General features: G+C 32.8%; 1 protein-coding gene across 4 annotated transcripts; it reads right to left on the bottom strand.

Moving 5' to 3' along the window:
• Positions 1-741: 741 nt before the first annotated feature.
• On the bottom strand, positions 742-9,844 carry LOC145628971 (uncharacterized). Of its 4 annotated transcripts, none has more exons than XM_081681423.1 (4): positions 9,704-9,844; positions 6,329-8,413; positions 6,138-6,228; positions 742-1,156 (listed from the first exon to the last, which is right to left on the bottom strand). In XM_081681423.1, exon 2 carries the CDS (start codon positions 8,383-8,385, stop codon positions 6,787-6,789), a length of 1,599 nt encoding a protein of 532 aa, XP_081537549.1. In that variant the 5' UTR covers positions 8,386-8,413; positions 9,704-9,844; the 3' UTR covers positions 742-1,156; positions 6,138-6,228; positions 6,329-6,786. The 4 variants fall into 4 exon arrangements, with proteins under 4 accessions (XP_081537549.1, XP_081537551.1, XP_081537548.1 ...); XM_081681425.1 differs by having other exon boundaries at positions 742-1,146; positions 6,329-8,403; positions 9,704-9,838; XM_081681422.1 differs by having other exon boundaries at positions 6,329-8,403; positions 9,704-9,838.
• Positions 9,845-17,794: the final 7,950 nt, after the last annotated feature.

Genomic DNA, 17,794 nt, shown 5'->3' on the forward strand with positions numbered 1-17,794 from the left:
ACAGTTAGTTGGGCCCCACAAGCGCTTTTCGTCACCAAAGCTCAGATGAGGTGGTAAAACTGATGTTTAATTTTTTTATGAGGTGGTAAAGTAAATGTTTTTTTTTGGGAGGTGGTAAATTCGACAAAGTCATTATTTGAAGGTGGTAAAAATGAAATTTTCCTTTTTTTTATTTTTTTTTAGCAGAAAGGAGAGGCCTCATGACCAATTTTGAAACATTTCCCTCTATCCCTATATTTTTTGCTCATTCTAAATAACTGGGTCAACTTTTTAAATATTTGACTATTTGAATTTGTCTTATCGTATATTTAATTAACATCAAGTTTTTTTTAAAAAATGTTTACGTACATAAAAATAGAGTTATATGCATTATGTCAAATGGGACAGAAGAATAGGGAGAGAGAATAAATAGCTTCCATAAAAAGCAGGTTAACACCACAAGTCCATAACCTTTATTACATAGGTTTGTTTTCATTAGTTATAGTGCTTCTCTTCGCCTACCAATGTATAATCATAAATACATTTAATTATCAGCAACTAAAAATGATAAGACGTTAATACTTTGACTATTTACCTTTAAAAGCCCTAAGAAGTACTACGTGACTGTTTGGTACACTTTACCTTAATATTTGTATATCAGTAATCCAGTTTAGTGTAAAAGGCCAGAAAAAGGGCCTAGTCCCCACCCGTTCTCCCCAAAAAAAAAAAAAACAAGAAAAAAGAAAAAAAAAAAGGAGAGTATAGTGCCGAAATAGAAGTGTTGCACTTGTCAAAAAAAAATAGAAGGGTTGCAAACTTGCAACTAAATACAAACGGAGGAAATAACTTCGTCTCATATAAATAAACTTAGTGCCAAGGATTTCTAATTAGGCACCATGAAAGTAGTTCAACAGCAAATTTCGAGTTGCTACAGAATCATATCTGTCAATTTCCACAATCATGCATCATGCATCATGCAGATTCTCAAATCTGTAGTTTCATGGCGCTTATGCACCAACCAAATCAGACTACCATGTTCCAGAGAATAAAAAGGGTTATGCATCAATCACCAGACAAGGTCTATCAAGGACTCTCCTCTCCAGCAGTTTAGACAGATAAAGCAGAAAAACGAACACTGAAATGAATTTGAAACAACAGTTGTGGCACCTGCAGATTCCTTCAAATTGAATCAAAGTCAGTCAAAGAGCTGAGGCAAAGGGCAAAGGCAGGCAAGATTAAACAGAACTGTCAAAGGAACAATTAATCTTGTTAATTTCAATGGCAGAATAAAAATTGCATATTGATTCTCAAAATTTTCCTACGAGTCACTCCATGAAAAAGGACATCAAATTGTTTTTACACTTCTATATGTTTCAGAATCTTGAAAAGGTATTCGGGTATTTCTAAGTTTCTTAATTTTCATAGGAAGAATTGACTTACTGATAGCAATTTATGAATGCATATTCAAAGGAATTAAGCCATACATATGTTCCCGCTTTGGGACATTATTTGAGAATTAAAAGCTGAGATTGAGAACTTGAAATAAGTATACTCAAAAGTTCTAATTATCTGGTATGCTGCTTCTAAGTAATACGGATTTGCAGCAATCTTCACCAATTAAAAGCCTAAACTATGCTCGAGGAAAGATTACATTGTGTCATGCAGAGCAAGAAATTCAAAAGCTTGACCTATATACCCTATGCTAGGTACTAGTGCCAGACACGATTACATGTCCAACCGTCAGGTTTGGCTACTTTATACTTCGTATTATATAAGGAAAAGAAAAAAGAAAAAAAAAAGAGAGAGAGAGAGAGAATCATGTTTTTGGCCATGGTTAATTGAGGTGAAATGAAGGATTTGAGTAAAGTAGCTTACAATATTATGAAAACTATAACTTCTCTTGCAACTTGCAAGTCATCCAAGTCTAAAATTTTTGAAGATATAAACTCAGAAGTTTAGCTATATTTCTGAAGTTCAATCCATTCACTATAAGATATAAGACAAACTAGTTAACAGATCAGCCAAGTCATTCAAGTTTTGCAAAGGGAAACAAAACATTTGACAGTACTATATTTAATATGCCTATGCCCATTATCTAAATGTCAGCTTCTGAATGAGAAAATCCCTGATATGAATTGCCAACAATCATCACCTCAAGATCAATAAATTCGAGTGCATTCACTATTTAGTATGATTCATGAAGCATCCCAAGGAAACTAAAAGTTTTGACACAGGCAAACCAGATACAACTTTCCAATTTGCCAATTAATCTTGATATTTGTGAACCAGATGTGCTTGCTTCCATTTTGGGGGGTCACTATTTGTAGCCATCAAGTGAAACTACATGCAAAAAGTAACAAATACTTCGTATGTTTCAAAAAGAGACGGGACAAATCCAGCACTGCAGAAGTACTGCCTGCTTGCTTCAGGGAAGATAAAGAAAAATTTATCAACAAGAGAAAAGACACAAGTACACTGCCGTAATGCCTGTACACTGATACGGTGATACCTAGTCTCAGATATGGCAGGTATCCAGCTCAGGAATTGATTCAAGAGTTTAACAGGTTAGAAAAATGAACACCTTTAAGAAGTAGTCAGAATTTCAGACAAGGGATCTGGACAAGTGGGAATGAAATTTAAAAGGGAAAAGGTACATTTCAGAAATCTTTTTAACTTATTGATTATTATTTTATTTTATTATTTTTTTTTTTTTTTTAAAAAAAAAAAAAATTAAACTCAAAATGGTGAAAAAAAAAACAAGCAAATAAAGGTTTTCATGGTGTAATTCGAACATGAAAACTCAAACTCTAGATCTAAAGTTTTCATGGTCGAATCTCACAATATAAACCTAGAGTTGATGAAATATCAAACGTGTGTTGTTTTTTGTTTTATTCATATTTTTATGACTTCCGAGTTTTTTTACCCTTTAGTTCGTTTAATTGGTTGTTTTATGGTGATATATCAATTATTTTTGTTAGTATATAGGGTGGTTTTAGTGGTTTTTTTAGGGGTTTATTATTTCATTTTTTTGCATTGGGTGGATGACGGTGGTGGGATACGTGCTTTTAGGTTTTTATCTTTTTTTTTGGTGGTGGTGAACGACGGTGGTAGGTTGGGGGGCGTTGGTGAGGGAGATGGCGGTTTGGGGTGTTACTGTGTGAGGAATGGGGTAGTGGGTAGGGGTCGGGTTTTTTTTTTTTTTTTTTTTTTTGGGGGGGGGGGGGGGTGGGGGGGTGGGTGGGTATACCAACGGACAAAGGTCGTTGGTGGGTGATTTTATATTGACGGTTTCCGTAGACGGTTAAAATTCTCCAACGATTTATAGCCGTCAGTGAGGGGTTTATCGTTTGGCGCTAGTTGTGACTATCGATGGTTTTTCCAAAGGCTTGTGGCGGTAAAAAAACCGTCGAAAATTAGGCACCAATAGCCGAACTGTTATAATAGGCGAAATTGCCGACGATTTGTGCACCGATAGCGGGTGACCGCCATGTTCCGACCACTAGCCCTATTGCTCTCTCGCTCTCTTCCTCATTTCTACAACTTTTTTTTTTTATTATTTTCACTGACAATCACGTTGTCTTTGACTGTTTTCTTGTTGGGTTTTTTTTATTCCTCTTTTGCCCTCTTGCTATCTTACTCATTCTCTCTCCTCCTTTCACTCTGCCAACACCCACTATAGCCCCACACAAACCCGCGCAACCACATTCTTTCTCCTTTTGCACTCTTTCCTTTCTAATTCCAATATACAATACTTCCTCCGTTTCTTTTTAATTGACACATTTCTTTAGTCACGTTTATCAATGCACTTAGGGTCTGTTCTCATTAACTGAACTCAACTGAACTGAGCTAAACTGAAATGAATATTTTATAAGAGAAGGAAATTAGGAGCCGAGCTGGAGTGCTAAACTTAAAATAAACTTATGAGAACAGGCCCTTACTCAATCATTAATATCTTTAATTATCAATAAGCAAAAATTGAAAAGTTTATTTTGAAAGTATATAACATGACGAATCTAACAAAATCACATATGACTAAATTTTTCATTACGTATAAAGCACAAAACACGGTCAAAGGGAGGTACGTGAATAGTGCTAAAGTCAAAACGTGTCAACTAAAAAAACGGAGGTAGTATATTTTTAAATTAAACTTGGTTTAAATATCAAACTTTGATTTTATGCATGATGTTGAGGAGGATGGTAAAGGAATAGTAGTGGAATGGTTGTGAGATTGTGGAAATGGTGGTCAAGAAGCTAGGATGCTCAAACTCGGCTACGGGTGTTGGACTCGATGTAGATACAAGTGTCAAACTCGGAAAATTATAAAATTAAGAATCCGCTGATACATTTTTAAAGAGTCCAAATTTTGGACTCAGGTACCCGACAATTTTAAAAACTAAAAAAAGAGTTTAAGGTATTTGGAAAAGTCAATAAAAATAAAAATATTCATTGTTTAGATTTAAATAAAGATTAAAAAAAATTGTAAAGAAAATCATGTAAGCCCACAAACTTACCCCGCCCACATATCGACTATTTACCCTACCTACCCCCAACCCACGTTAAATAAATAAATTTAAAAAAAAAATGAACAGCTGAAAATGCCGAAGTTGTTTGATAAGAAAATCGGCAACTTCGTAGTATCGGTCTGCTCACCATTGTCTTCTGATCAAAAAGCCCTAAGGTTTAGGCTCTTGTTTTGGTGAATCCGCCCTTCCATTTTAGAACTAGGGTTCATGACTGACGAGTCCACTTTCTCTTTCCCAAGGGTCCGACCCCTATATTTGTACCCAGGTCACGCCGTATAGTATAGAAGGGTGGTGGACCGAGTCCGAGCATCACAGTTGGGAAGGACCAAGGGAGAAAATCAAGGCCTTTGATTAAGCACAATAGTCAACGCCGAAAAGTGACATTGAACGGCTGGAATCAGCTAGACTAAGGTTATGGACAACAAAAAAGGGTTTAATATCTTGAAGTGCCACATTTTTTTAACAAAAAAGAGCCTTTCTTCTTTCTGACAAATTTTCCATACTAATTGAAAATGAATAAAACATAATACTAAGCCCTAATACTTTTACTTTAGTCCCACACAATAAATTTTACATTTTAAAATATTGTCATTCTTCACATTCCTAGCACCTTCTACTTCTTTATATTTCTTCGTCAAAAAGCTCAATCTAAATATAGCCTCTCTATGATCGAAGGCGGGCTACAAGAATATAAACCAATGTTGCCTTAATGCAAGGATCAAAAGCCTTGAAGACTCACACTTTGCTAGGGATTAGTGGCTCCATTACAGGGCCTAAGTTGTAAGACGTAAATTTTAGATAGAAAAGGGAACTTTTATGACTTAATCTACCAGAAGATCTATATAACAGGTCCATAGATTAGGAGGTGCTAGTTGCACTTTTCATATTCACATGACTATAATGGGCCAAGTCAGGTCGAAATGAGTAGGGGCAAGACAAAGTGGAGAGCTCATTCATCATACCCTATTTAAGAGGATACCGGCCTTGGCAAGGTAAAGGTAGAGGCCTTGGGAAGAAGTGGAGTACACAAATCACAGAGAGAAAGGATGCAGAAAGGCTAATTTTAGTTGGCCTTTAATCCAAAGCAGATAAGTGCAAATTGACAATAAGCGAGAATGTGCTTTAATCCAACCACGTTTGAGAATCAGTAATACAGCTACCAAATACAGAAAACTTCTTGATAAGCAATGAACAGATCGAACACCACAAAAAGATGTATATCTACAAGAAAAACATATTTGCAAAGTGTAACATCCTAATTTTTGAACACTTGTCCACACTAAAATGACCCACTCTCCCGTCACAATCTCATACATACACAAAGGAGGCAGACGTAAATGACTCAAATTTATTAGTATATCATAAATGCCAATAATTTTGGCATTATCAACACATATCCAAACCTGACAGCCTGGGGCCTAATATACGCTTCTATAGTTCTATATACTATGCAGTATGCATCATCAAAGGATTACAAGCTCAATATCCAGGCATTAGTAAAGAATAAAATGGAGATGTCCAGTGGCAAACAAGCAGGCAAAAAAATAAAGCAAAAGGATCAACAGATATATCACATATATGTCTAAGGAGACCAAGAGAAAGAAAGAAACGGAGGGGGGGAAAAAAACTCCTAACCTGAAAATTCACAATTACTTGATGGAAAGAATGTATCCTAACAATCAAAGTGGAAGGCATGAACAACGCAGGCTCCACGATAAAGTGCTACCTGCCCATAGAGTCTTAATTGTATAAGTTATCAACCAAAGAACTACAAAGGAATGGCAAAAAATGGGAAGGAAATAGCAAAAAAGATTAAGATAGCCTACCTAACACTTTTGCAGGATTTAATAATGCTTTGGTGCAAATCTGAATCATTTAGAATGATAAATGCACTTTCGAAGACACAGCTATAAGATATGATAAAAGAAAAGTGCGCCGTCAAGGCGTCAATACATTTTTGTTCCCTTATGGTTTCAACATATTCTGCATCACAGTCAACCACCTTCATCGCTTAATAGATCATAAGTAAAATTTGCCACTAGAATGCCACAACAATATACACAAGCTTATTTCAATCAACTTATCAACATGTTGACCAGTTACTCTGAACTAAAAAAAACCTCGTCGTAACCTTTGCAACATGTAGGGCACATGCAGAATAAAATTAACATGTGAAACCAATTTCTTCCCAAATTCAAAAGGCACATGGATGACCCGCATCAAAGCACAGGCACAGATTCTCTTATCCAAGGTGCAAACTAAAACTCAAGGCTGCTAAAAGCCTTTAACCAAAAGCAGGAGCCAGGAATTTCTTTTTAGTCACTGGATCCTCGTGCAAAAGCACAACATCTGTCAGCTTCTCGAACAATTCCTCCAGCACATTTACCCCAAACTTTTGGTAGTCTAAAGGCTTCTTGTACCTTTGCTGGTATATATTTTCAAAATAACTCAAAAATATCCCGCATGAATAACTCACTAATATCTCCTCCAGCTCATGCTTAAACTGTAACAAGTTCTGGTCTTCTAGTGCAAATAGTGCTGCTGTACTCAAAGTTGAATTGTCTGCAGCACCTCTTTGCTCTTGATCTTCTACAACCACTCTTTCATCATCAGAGAACTCATCAGATGAGCCACAAATAGCATTAGCTTCCATATTCTCTTCCTGAACTTCTTTCCCTTTCTTATTACTCTTTGGTGCAAGTGAAGGAGCACAAAGGCCTGCCCTCGCACTCTGAAGGTACACAAACTTCTTCTGACCCTTCCCCTCTACAGTAATCATATCTGACATTTTCTTGAGGAGATTCACAAGCTTGCACGCTCCATACTCTGCAATGTAAAGAGGCCGACCAAACACCTTTTGGTATTCTGCAGGAATACGAACCAGGGGTATACATCCACCAGAAAATTCAAGCAGTTTTACTAATTGTGCCTTCAAAGTGTTAACATCGCCAGGTTGTACTTGTACCCACCGATTTGAACTATTTTGGTCAATTACAGCAATAGAACCTGTTGTAGGGCCTGAAACATCATTCAAACCAGAAGACAGAGAATTGGCTCTTAGTGACGTGGTAAAGGCAGGCAAACCAGCTGAAGTGCAAGTGTTATACTCAGATAAAGACTGAGAAACTATTGTAAAATCCCTTGAGTTGTAATAGCTTTGTGAAAGTCCTCGATAGACAATTGCTTCTTCGTCATTTCCATCAATATTCTCACTTATATGGAAACCCGTCAAAAACCCAGCATTATCATATCCCCCACGAGGGTCCAAATTCGGAGGCACATAACCCTCTCCACGTGCAACACTAGGCCAATCCCAGACAAACCTACCAGCATTACACAAGGCAGATGAAACACCCACTCCTGAAGGAATAACAAGGATCACAGTATACCCACGTTGACCAAGAATGTGCAGAGCAGGAGCAAAGTCCACATCCCCCGAGATCAGCATGATGGAAGAAGGTGGGGAATTGTCAAGGGCAAAAAGAAACATGTCTACCAAAATAGCCTTATCAGCGGCATCTTTTCTCCCATTCGGAACATCCACAAGTTTAACTCCTGTCCTCTGGCACCCTTCTCTAACTCTCCTGGGAAATGCATTAAAGTCCCCATATGCAGAAAACAATGTAACAGCACCTTGAATTACAGGATGGACCCGTAATGCCATTCTGATGTTCCCAGCAACATCTTCAGGACGGACATCACTAGGGACAGGGCAGTTCTCTATATCCCACAAAATAGCAACAGGACCTGGGGAGGAATTTCGGCTTGGGGGGCTGCCAGATGGTTGTGCCACATTACTATTAGAGTTGGGCACATTTGCAGCACTTCTCTCCAAGCTATCTGAAGATACTCCCCATGATGTCATGTTTGAACTGGCAAGCATGGTTCTATGAGAGGATATCTGCAATAAACTAGAAAATTTATCTTATAACAACATCAAAAATAGATGGAAAACACTCTATGTGCAAGATTTAAAGAGAAGTTCAACAAAAGAAAACTAAAAAGCTTTAGACTTTTCCAGCAAATTTGAACCATGTGATTGAGAATGAATGCAGGTACGCTACTCCTTTCGTCTGTAAAAGTTGTCTTGTCTAGACGGTGATTGCCTCACATACTAAAAAATAAAGTCTAAACGAAAAGAATTTTTAGAAACAGAGAGAAGTATTACATAATAGAAGAAACAATGTCTATAGATTTAAACACCCCTCCCTTGAAAACCTTGAATATTCATGTTTAAAAAAAAAGTGTGAGATTGAGGAGGGGGTGCCAAAATTTATGACCTATGAGTAAAAGTAAAACCCAACAATCCATAGCAAGGTTCAAGAACAAACATGAACTCGCTAGAACTAAAAACGCACAACAAATCACATCCTTGGCAACTCTATTTGGTCACACAACTTCACTCAAAGTCCCATTTCTAGAAATTCACTAGTTATTTCCACACTTATGCTAATCAAGAAAACCTACGCCACCCTTTTCCTTTAACAGGGCTAAACTACCTACAGCAAGGCGGCTACAAATATCGGCAATTAACGGAACAATTCAACAGCATACAAGGCTTTAATATTCTTCAAATGTCATTTTACTAGCTACAGCAATCTAGGGAAGTCTCGACCCAATCAAATTCAAAAAACACAAAACTACTACTCCTTAATTTTCACTATGAACTACTTGTAGCTTTAATTCCAGCATCATCAACTTACGAGTATTCGATATCAATCCAAATCAATTAATACAAATATACAATCAATACAAATATACAATACTCTGTATAAATTACTATTAACTTGTGCATAATTAGAAAGAATAAAGTAAATATCTTCAAATAATTTGCTACAAATGTTACCTACACAATCAAACACTACTCATGAATTAAGCAATCAAAGTCGAAAAAATCATGATTATACAAGTAGAACCAAACCAATAACCAAACAAAATAAAGGAATCAAAGAAAAATAAAATAATACGATCTACCCAATTGAATAAATAAAATAAAATAAAAAAAATCCCAATTCAAAAATTATAACAAGATCCATTTGATAAAACAGAAATCAAAAGTTTGTAAACACAATTAAATCAGTCAAGAATTGAGTACAAAATCAGAAGTAAAATTAATTAATGAAAAATAAAAGCTGGAAGAAAAAGGAAAAAAATAATTAAAAAAAAAAAAAAAAGGAGCTGAGAAGAAAAGAGAGAGGTACCAGGAGGAGGAGAGAGAAAGAAGTGACTTGTGGAAGAAGGAAGGATTTCTTCAGAGCGACGGCGAGAAAGAAAGAAAAGATAGTGGTGGGAAGTTTGGAGAGAGAGAGAGAGAGAGAGAGAGGGTGATGATGATGACCAAGACGACTACTAATTTACAAGGATCACACTGTATATCACTCGTCAGTCGTCACCGACCCATTAGTGTTAATGTGTTATACGGTGTGACCAGCATCATCGGGTTACTTCGTTAGTATTATAAAGGTTACTTTTAGGCGCTGTTCTTATTATATTATTTTAAGTCCAGTTTACTTTAGCTTCTAAACTTTTTCTCTCATAAAATATTCATTTCAGTTCAGGTTAGCTTTAATAAGTTCATTTCAGTTCAGCTCAGTTCAGTCACGAGAATAGGCCCTTAATGTTAACATAGTTTTTTTTTTCGTGTAATAGGGGTTATTTAGTGGTTTAGAGGTTACTCAGTCAGTATTACAGAGTTTACTTTGTTCTTTTATAAGCGGCTGCATGGAGTGGCCAATTGCACACAAAATGCGCTGAAAATTCGGGTCGGTTCGACCTTAACAACATATATCGTGCCTAAATTCGCAAAAGTAATGGGCTTATCAGGCTAAAGCTAGTTCTATGGGCTTTCTTCATGTCAGATTAGGATTTATAACTAAACAATTGTGTTTTAGTCTAGCTCAAACTCCCCTATTTTCGAGTGCGGGCTATATTTGATCACCTCTACATGAAACTACTCTCTCCTAGTATCCATTAAAGTGGTTATCAATTTTTTGGTTTTTAAATTTTAGAGCTGATCTAAGCTAGTTTAGCCCGTCCCGGTCCTAATTTGAGCAAGTTTTGGGTAGCACTTTTTGGCTGACCCGTCCCATACCGAATTTGGGCAAGTTTTGGGCAACATTTTAAGGTTAAGCCCGACACGAATTTTTAAAAATTTTATTGGGCGGGCTTGGGAGTGCATGTTTATGCTATTTTAGTTCATTTTATTGGTTCGACTTAAAATTGACCAGAAAAGCCCGCACGGCCCAACCATTTTGGGCGGGTTTAGGGGTGAATTTTTTTGCACGAAGCAAGGCTCGACTCGAGAAATGAGTAGAATTCTTATACCTCGGCCCGACCCGCCCATTGATAAGGTTTATTTGATTTAAAAGTCGTACATCTTTCGTGTTATCTTAAGTGTTACACTTTAATCGTTGCATAACTTTAGGCAATTTGGAGGGTAGTTAAAGTATTAAAAAAAAATGTAAAAGAAAGAGAGTGTGATTAATAATTTATTTAAAAATGAATGCGAGAAAAAAAAAATTAAAAAGTAAGAGTATTACCTCCGTTTTATAATAATCGCAATAGTTTAACTTTTGCATTATTCATATACTTACTTTGACTATACTTATACCAATATATAAAAAAACATATGTTACCATGTACTCGTAAAATATTGTTGGATCAGTATTTATGTATATTTCAAACTATACTTCTTACTGATATAAAAGTTCAAACATTAATGGTCAAAGTTATGCATTTGCATGTATGCCAGCAAAATGTGGTCGGTGATTGTTATGAACGGAGGGAGTAAAAATATTAGTCAAATTTATTAGAATCATCAATATAATTTTTTAAACTGACAACAAAAAAGTCCAAACCACTTTTCATAATTTTATTTCCTTTTAAGAAACATATTATAAACAAGACACGGCCACGAACAAGCCCTAAAGTTAAAGTTGTTTCCACTTTTTTATGCCAGTTTTAAAAATTATCGTGATATTAATAAACTAGATGAAGCCCGTGCGATGCACGGTTTGTTAGTATTTTTTAAAAAAAATATTTTTCATATTATGTGATTTTTGTTATTATATTAGCTTTAAAATATTAGATAAAATTCTTAATCTCAAAAGATAATATTTTGTGTTTAATTACTTTAAACTTTAGTATCTTATTCGTCAATTTTGCTTACGTGGCATTTGAATTATTTAATTGTAAAAGAAATTAATAATCTCTTATTTAATTGGCTACAACTTAAATTTATAATCTTACATGGCGTGGTAAGAAAATTAAATCCTACGTGGCTCTCTAAAAACTCGGGGAAAAACTCCCCTTTATATATATATATATAGATTTAACCAGATTTTAATTTATTAAATGACATATATCACATGATTTAAAAAAACAATTAAAAACTAGATTGAACCATAGAACATTAAACAAAGACTAACGAGCCCTCGATTTTTTATTCTAATTAAAAGCATTCTTTCGCATTTTTAAAAAAAAAAAAAAAAAAAAAAAAAAAAAGTTTTCTCTAATTTTTTATTTTTATTTTAGTTCTCTTCAAATGCTTCTTATTCTTACCTTTTTTTTTTTTTTTTTTTTTTTTTTTTTGAGAAATTCTTATTAGTAACTCTATACTTTACTACAAAAATACATTACAACAATAGCTTTCCCTAATCTATAATACAAAATGACCCAAATTAACAATAAACTAGATGTAAGCCCGTGCGATGCACGGTTTTTAAATATTTCATTTTGTATATTTTTTTTATAATTTCTTAATATTTTTTTGTTTTTATTTTCTATTCTATTATTTTAACATTAATTTAAGGTAAAATATTTTGTTAAGTTTTAAATTATTCTTACTCAAATTTTACGTATATAGAACTTGAATTTATAAATTGAAATAATATTATCTCATTCATCGAATAGTTAGATAAAATCATTAAATCAAAATATATATTTTTTTAATTTCTAATTATTTGTTAAAATAATATAAATCCTAGTGTAAAAGATAATATAAAAGATATTTTTTGTTTTTTTTCATAATTTAAATCTTAAATTACTATTTTTTAATTTCAATTCTCAAATTTCATTTGTTAATTTTTTCTTAAATGGCGACTGAAAATTAAAATTCTAAATTAATATATAAATCTAATTTTTCATTGGTCGAAATATTACTTTTGCTTATGTGGCGTACGATGCACGAATTTTTATATACATTTTGTATATAAATATATTTTTGGTGATCTCTTAATTTTTTTTCTTGCGTTATAAGTTTTAAAATTCTGTATGAAAGTATCATATCATCAGATATTTACATAAAACCATTAACATCAAATAATAATTTATATTTTTTAAATATCAAAATATAATTTTTAGTTTTATAAATAATATAAATCCTAATATCTAAAGATAATTTTTAGTTTTGTAACAAATAAAAATGATAAAATTTAGTGTTCTTAAATAATTAATATCCTAATAAATTACTATTCGTCGTTTTTACCTACGTGGCAAAAATTTAAAATTTCATTCGTCACTTTTGTTTAGGTGACGAGTGATTTTTTTAATTCTAAAATAAAATAGAAATCTAATTTTTAATGGTCGAAAATATACCTTTTCTTATGTGGCGCTCTCAATGCTCTCCAAAAATGTCTACTTTATTTATATAATATATTAGATTTTGGTAAATCAATAACTATATAGTGTGTACACTAAAAGACATAGCAGCAATGACACGTGTCATCTTTTGATGCGCTTTTAAGTTTATTTTTTTTAATTAAAAGAATCTATTTATAATTAAGTAAACAAATTATTTACAAAATTAATATATTTTTTTATACATATTTCATATTAATGTGATAATTATTATATTAAAATATTTTTTAAATAATTTGGACAACTATAAACCAAATATTATATTCTTAAAATATTTTGTGACCTGTTTACAACAAGATATATATATACATATATATATATATATATATATATATATATATATATATATATATATATATATATATATATATATATATATATAAGATTTTTTACCTACTTTTGTTTTAGTTGTGTATTGGATGGTACAATTAAAAAAATTCAAATTCCAAATTAATCTATCACATACTTTTATTATCCTTCCACTCATTTATGATTATATACTTTTCAAGCAATAATATATATATATTTTTTAACACATAAAAGACGATATATTAATTAATTATAGAGTTTTACACACCAAGTAACACACAAATTATAAACAAAAGGCCTCAAGAAAAAAACAATTTATATCAATATTAATATAAGAAGCGATAAATTTTTTTTTTTAAAAAAAAAAAATGAAAATTTGCTGCAGCCAGGATTCGAACCTGCTCTTTGTTCTATAAGATTTAGCCAATGCGCTACTGCAGCTTTACTGTTAAGTGTTAACAATCTACAAAAACTAATTATTAACATAAGAAGTGATGAATTAAAAAAACTAAAAAATTTGCTGCAGCCAGGGGTTGAACCTGGATCTTTCTGATTAAGATTAAGCCAATGTGCTACTGCAGCTTTAGTGATGTTTAGATACGGAAAAATACAATTTATATCCAATTAATTTATGAAGCGATAAATTGAAAAAACAAAAAATTTGCTGCAGCCAGGGTTCGAACCTGAATCTTTGTCATTAAGATTTAGCCAATGTGCTACTGTAGCTGTTTTGTATTTTAATATTACAATCAAATATATTTATAGCAATCAAATTAATACATTGGAATTATGGAAGGGATTTCATATACTGTATTTATGAGTAATTAAACATTTCCAGAAAATTGATTTCAAGACTTTCTCGCTCTTACTCAGGTAATTCAATGTTTATCTTAATCTATATCTATACTTAGTATTTAAAAAAGCAAACCAAAAAAGACATGTCATCATTCTATTACACTTCCTTATCTTCTTCTTCAACTCAATGTGTCACATGTCGTTTTACATTTTTTATTTTTAATTATACAATTTTTCTTAACTCTTTCATTAAACACTTCATCTTCATCTCCCCTCTTTAATTCAACCTTTTTATTTTCTCTCTTTGATTTTAGTCCCTCCATCTTCTTTCTATTAAGCCTCATTTCAAATTAAAGTCCCAAAATTTTTATTTCTTTAATTATGTTTTCATTTACATATTACACTCATAATTATTTATTGGTATTTCCTCACTTATCTCTCAATGCAATTTTCTATGAACAAGCCGTGCATTGCACGGGCCAAAAGGTTAGTTTAATTCAATTTACATTAACTTTTTCAATTTTTACAAGTTTTTCCCAGATTTTGGGGTTTAGTAGCCTTGAATTTAAGCTGAATTTAATGTAATGGTAATTCAATTAGTCAAATTCATGTAAAAATTCTCAAATTTTGTTTCATTTAGTTCAAACCTTTTTTTTTTTTTTTTTTTTTTTTAAAAAAAAAAAAAAGTAGTTCAAACTAGTATAGTACCAATCTAAATTATTGGCTATCATAGTACTCCCTCCGTTTTTAAATACTTGTTCCATTTCTATTTTTTGCACTATTTATTTGTCCTACTTTGACTAATGTTTGTGATTTATACATAAGAAAAAATATACTCTTGTGGGTACTTGTTAGAATTATCTCAATGAATAGATTATTAATTTTCAATTGCTAGAATTTTTACTTATTGGTAATTAAAGATATTAGTGATCAAAGATTAACATCGGCATGCGTGTCCAAGAGAAATGGAGCGAGTATTTAAAAACGGAGGGAGTATATAATAGCGAAATCTTTTACTGTACAACTAGATTAGGCTCGTGCGATGCACGATTTTTAACATTATTTTATGATTTTAACAAAAAAATTTAGCTTATTTGTGTGTGATATGTATGTAGTACAAATAATTTAAACAAAATTTAATAAATTGATAAATTAATAAAGAGTGGAAACCCCAATCATATAAGGGGTTGCCCAGGTTTATCAATTTGATAAACAATTGAAGTTTTTCAAGGGGTAAAAGCGTCATTTTCAGTTGATAATGAAGGGTGTTTATGTAATTTAATAATCACGGTTAACTAGATGCTGTTATTGTTTCATCTTCATCTTCTTCGTATATTTCCGGCCATTGCACAACAATGGAGACTTTGTCTTTTCCCCACCCACCTTCATCTTCTTTGCCTCCTTCTTCAAGTTGCTAATATGGAGATTTCGCCAACCTCAAGTACCTCCATTTTCGACCACCATTTTCGGCAGCTTCGCCGCCGAATTAAACGAAAACCCTAAGATAAAAAAGGAGAAATTAAGGGTATGGTTAACCCTTAAGGGTAGGTGTTTATTGATTGCTTGTGAGCTTTTCTTCCCCCATTGAAGTTGGTCTAACCTTCTTCCTAAACAAGTGGATGTTTGTAAGTTTCACTTCCGTCAAATAACGCCGTGAATAGTGACAGTTATACATAAGTACTACACTGAGTTTTTTATTATATAAGCTCAAATATCAAGACCAAATATTTACATAATTGCCATTTGATAAACATGTCTTGTTTATCAAATTGATAAACTTGTATTTCCTCATCATATAATCTGTATAAAATATACGAAGTAGGAGAAAAAGATAATGTTTATAAGAAAATAAAATAGTCCGGCCTTCCTTTAATTTCTCCAATGGAAGTTACATAATTAGTCAATTTAAAAATAAAAATATGTTAGGAAATGTATAATTAATTTATCATTTTCAAATTTTAATTTATGTTGAAAAAAATAATGATGTCATTATTAGTTTTGGCGGGAAACTTGCTTATAAGAAGTCGGCATGTGGAAAGTAATGACATCAGCGGTAATTACTTTAGCTATATTTATAGATTAATTGATTATTCATTATTTTGTAACAATTTTAATCACAACTAGTGTGTACCCCGGTCGATGCCCCGGGTTGCTAGTTTGTGTACTTCTTGCTTTAATTTAACAATTATGTTCGATTGTTTGTGTAGTTAGTGTGTGTAGTGGTTCGGGCATTGCCTTGGATGTCACTTTTTTTTCACATCATATGTATGCATTCATATTTTAATCTTGTGAAAATAAATGAATTATATTACTTAATGAATGAAAGGAATATTATAATATTAGGTGAAATTTAATAAATGAATTATATTACTTAATGAATGAAAGGAATATTATAATATTAGGTGAAACTTAAAACATTAATAATAGTTGGTTGAGATGGTAAAAGTATTATCAATATATGTTGGAGGTAGAGGTGATCATTTGCGGGCTTGGACGGGAAACGGGCCGGGCCTATACTTCATTTTTTGTCCAACGGGCTAATTGTAGCTAACCCGAGCCCTTTTATGCGGGCTTGATAAATTGTCCAAGCCCGCTCTATTAACGGGCCGGGCTTGCCCACGGGCTCACGGGCCTAAAATATTTGTTTTACATATATCTAACACTAGTTATTTTTTTTTATCATTTACATATATTAATATTATTTCGATTTAGTTATCTTAAAAATTTCTTGATCACTAATGATACTAGAAAAAAAAATATTTAACTTGTGACATATGTTAGTGAAAAAAAAAGGAAAGAATGAATTTATTTAATACAAGTATAATGATTAAATATAAAATTGAAATAAATAGTTGTAGCTAATAATATGTTAGAGTCCAATATAGTCTCTTTGTATTTATTTTCTAAAATATACTACATAATCAACTAACTAGAAAATCATTAAACTATTACTTTTTGAAATAAACGGGCCGGGCGGGCTAGCCCACGGTACATATTGTCTTGCCCGTGTCCGCCCATTTATATTAATGAGCCGGGCCTAGCCCGCCAAAATTTTCAATTTTTTTCAAAATGGTTGTCCAAGCCCGCTTATTTTGCGGGCCGGGTTGGGCGGATTTAGCGGGTTGACCCGTCCATGAACAGCTCTGGTTGGAGGATATGGGTTTGACTCTTGTTGAAAGCATATTTTATTTTGTTAAATGAAGTGGCTAGCTATTACGTGGCGAATATACGTTGGATGATGACGTGACATTGTGACATAGGCACACATACATTGAAGAGTGCCACGTGACACCGTTTCTTTAAAAGGAACGCCTTTTAATATATAGTATGGATAATGTGTTGCACATCTAATCATCGACCACAACATTCCATATCATGTTTTCAATTTGATGTTCAATACTGTAAAAAAATTTAGAAATAGCTATATGATAAATGTTTAAGTTATGCCCTTCAAATATATTGGTCATGTTTAATCTTTTTAGATCATAATGAGTTATGCACAATCACATTGATTATACTACCTCCGATTTTTTTTTAGTTACAATTTTGGG

The sequence above is a fragment of the Chenopodium album genome, chromosome 4 (genome assembly GCF_948465745.1).
Source record: "Chenopodium album chromosome 4, dcCheAlbu1.1, whole genome shotgun sequence".
Classification (NCBI taxonomy): Eukaryota; Viridiplantae; Streptophyta; class Magnoliopsida; order Caryophyllales; family Amaranthaceae; genus Chenopodium; species Chenopodium album.

What these genes read in the sequence shown, in the direction of transcription:
- LOC145628971 (XM_081681423.1), bottom strand. Translation starts at nt 8,385, where the DNA reads ATGCTTGCCAGTTCAAACATGACATCATGGGGAGTATCTTCAGATAGC.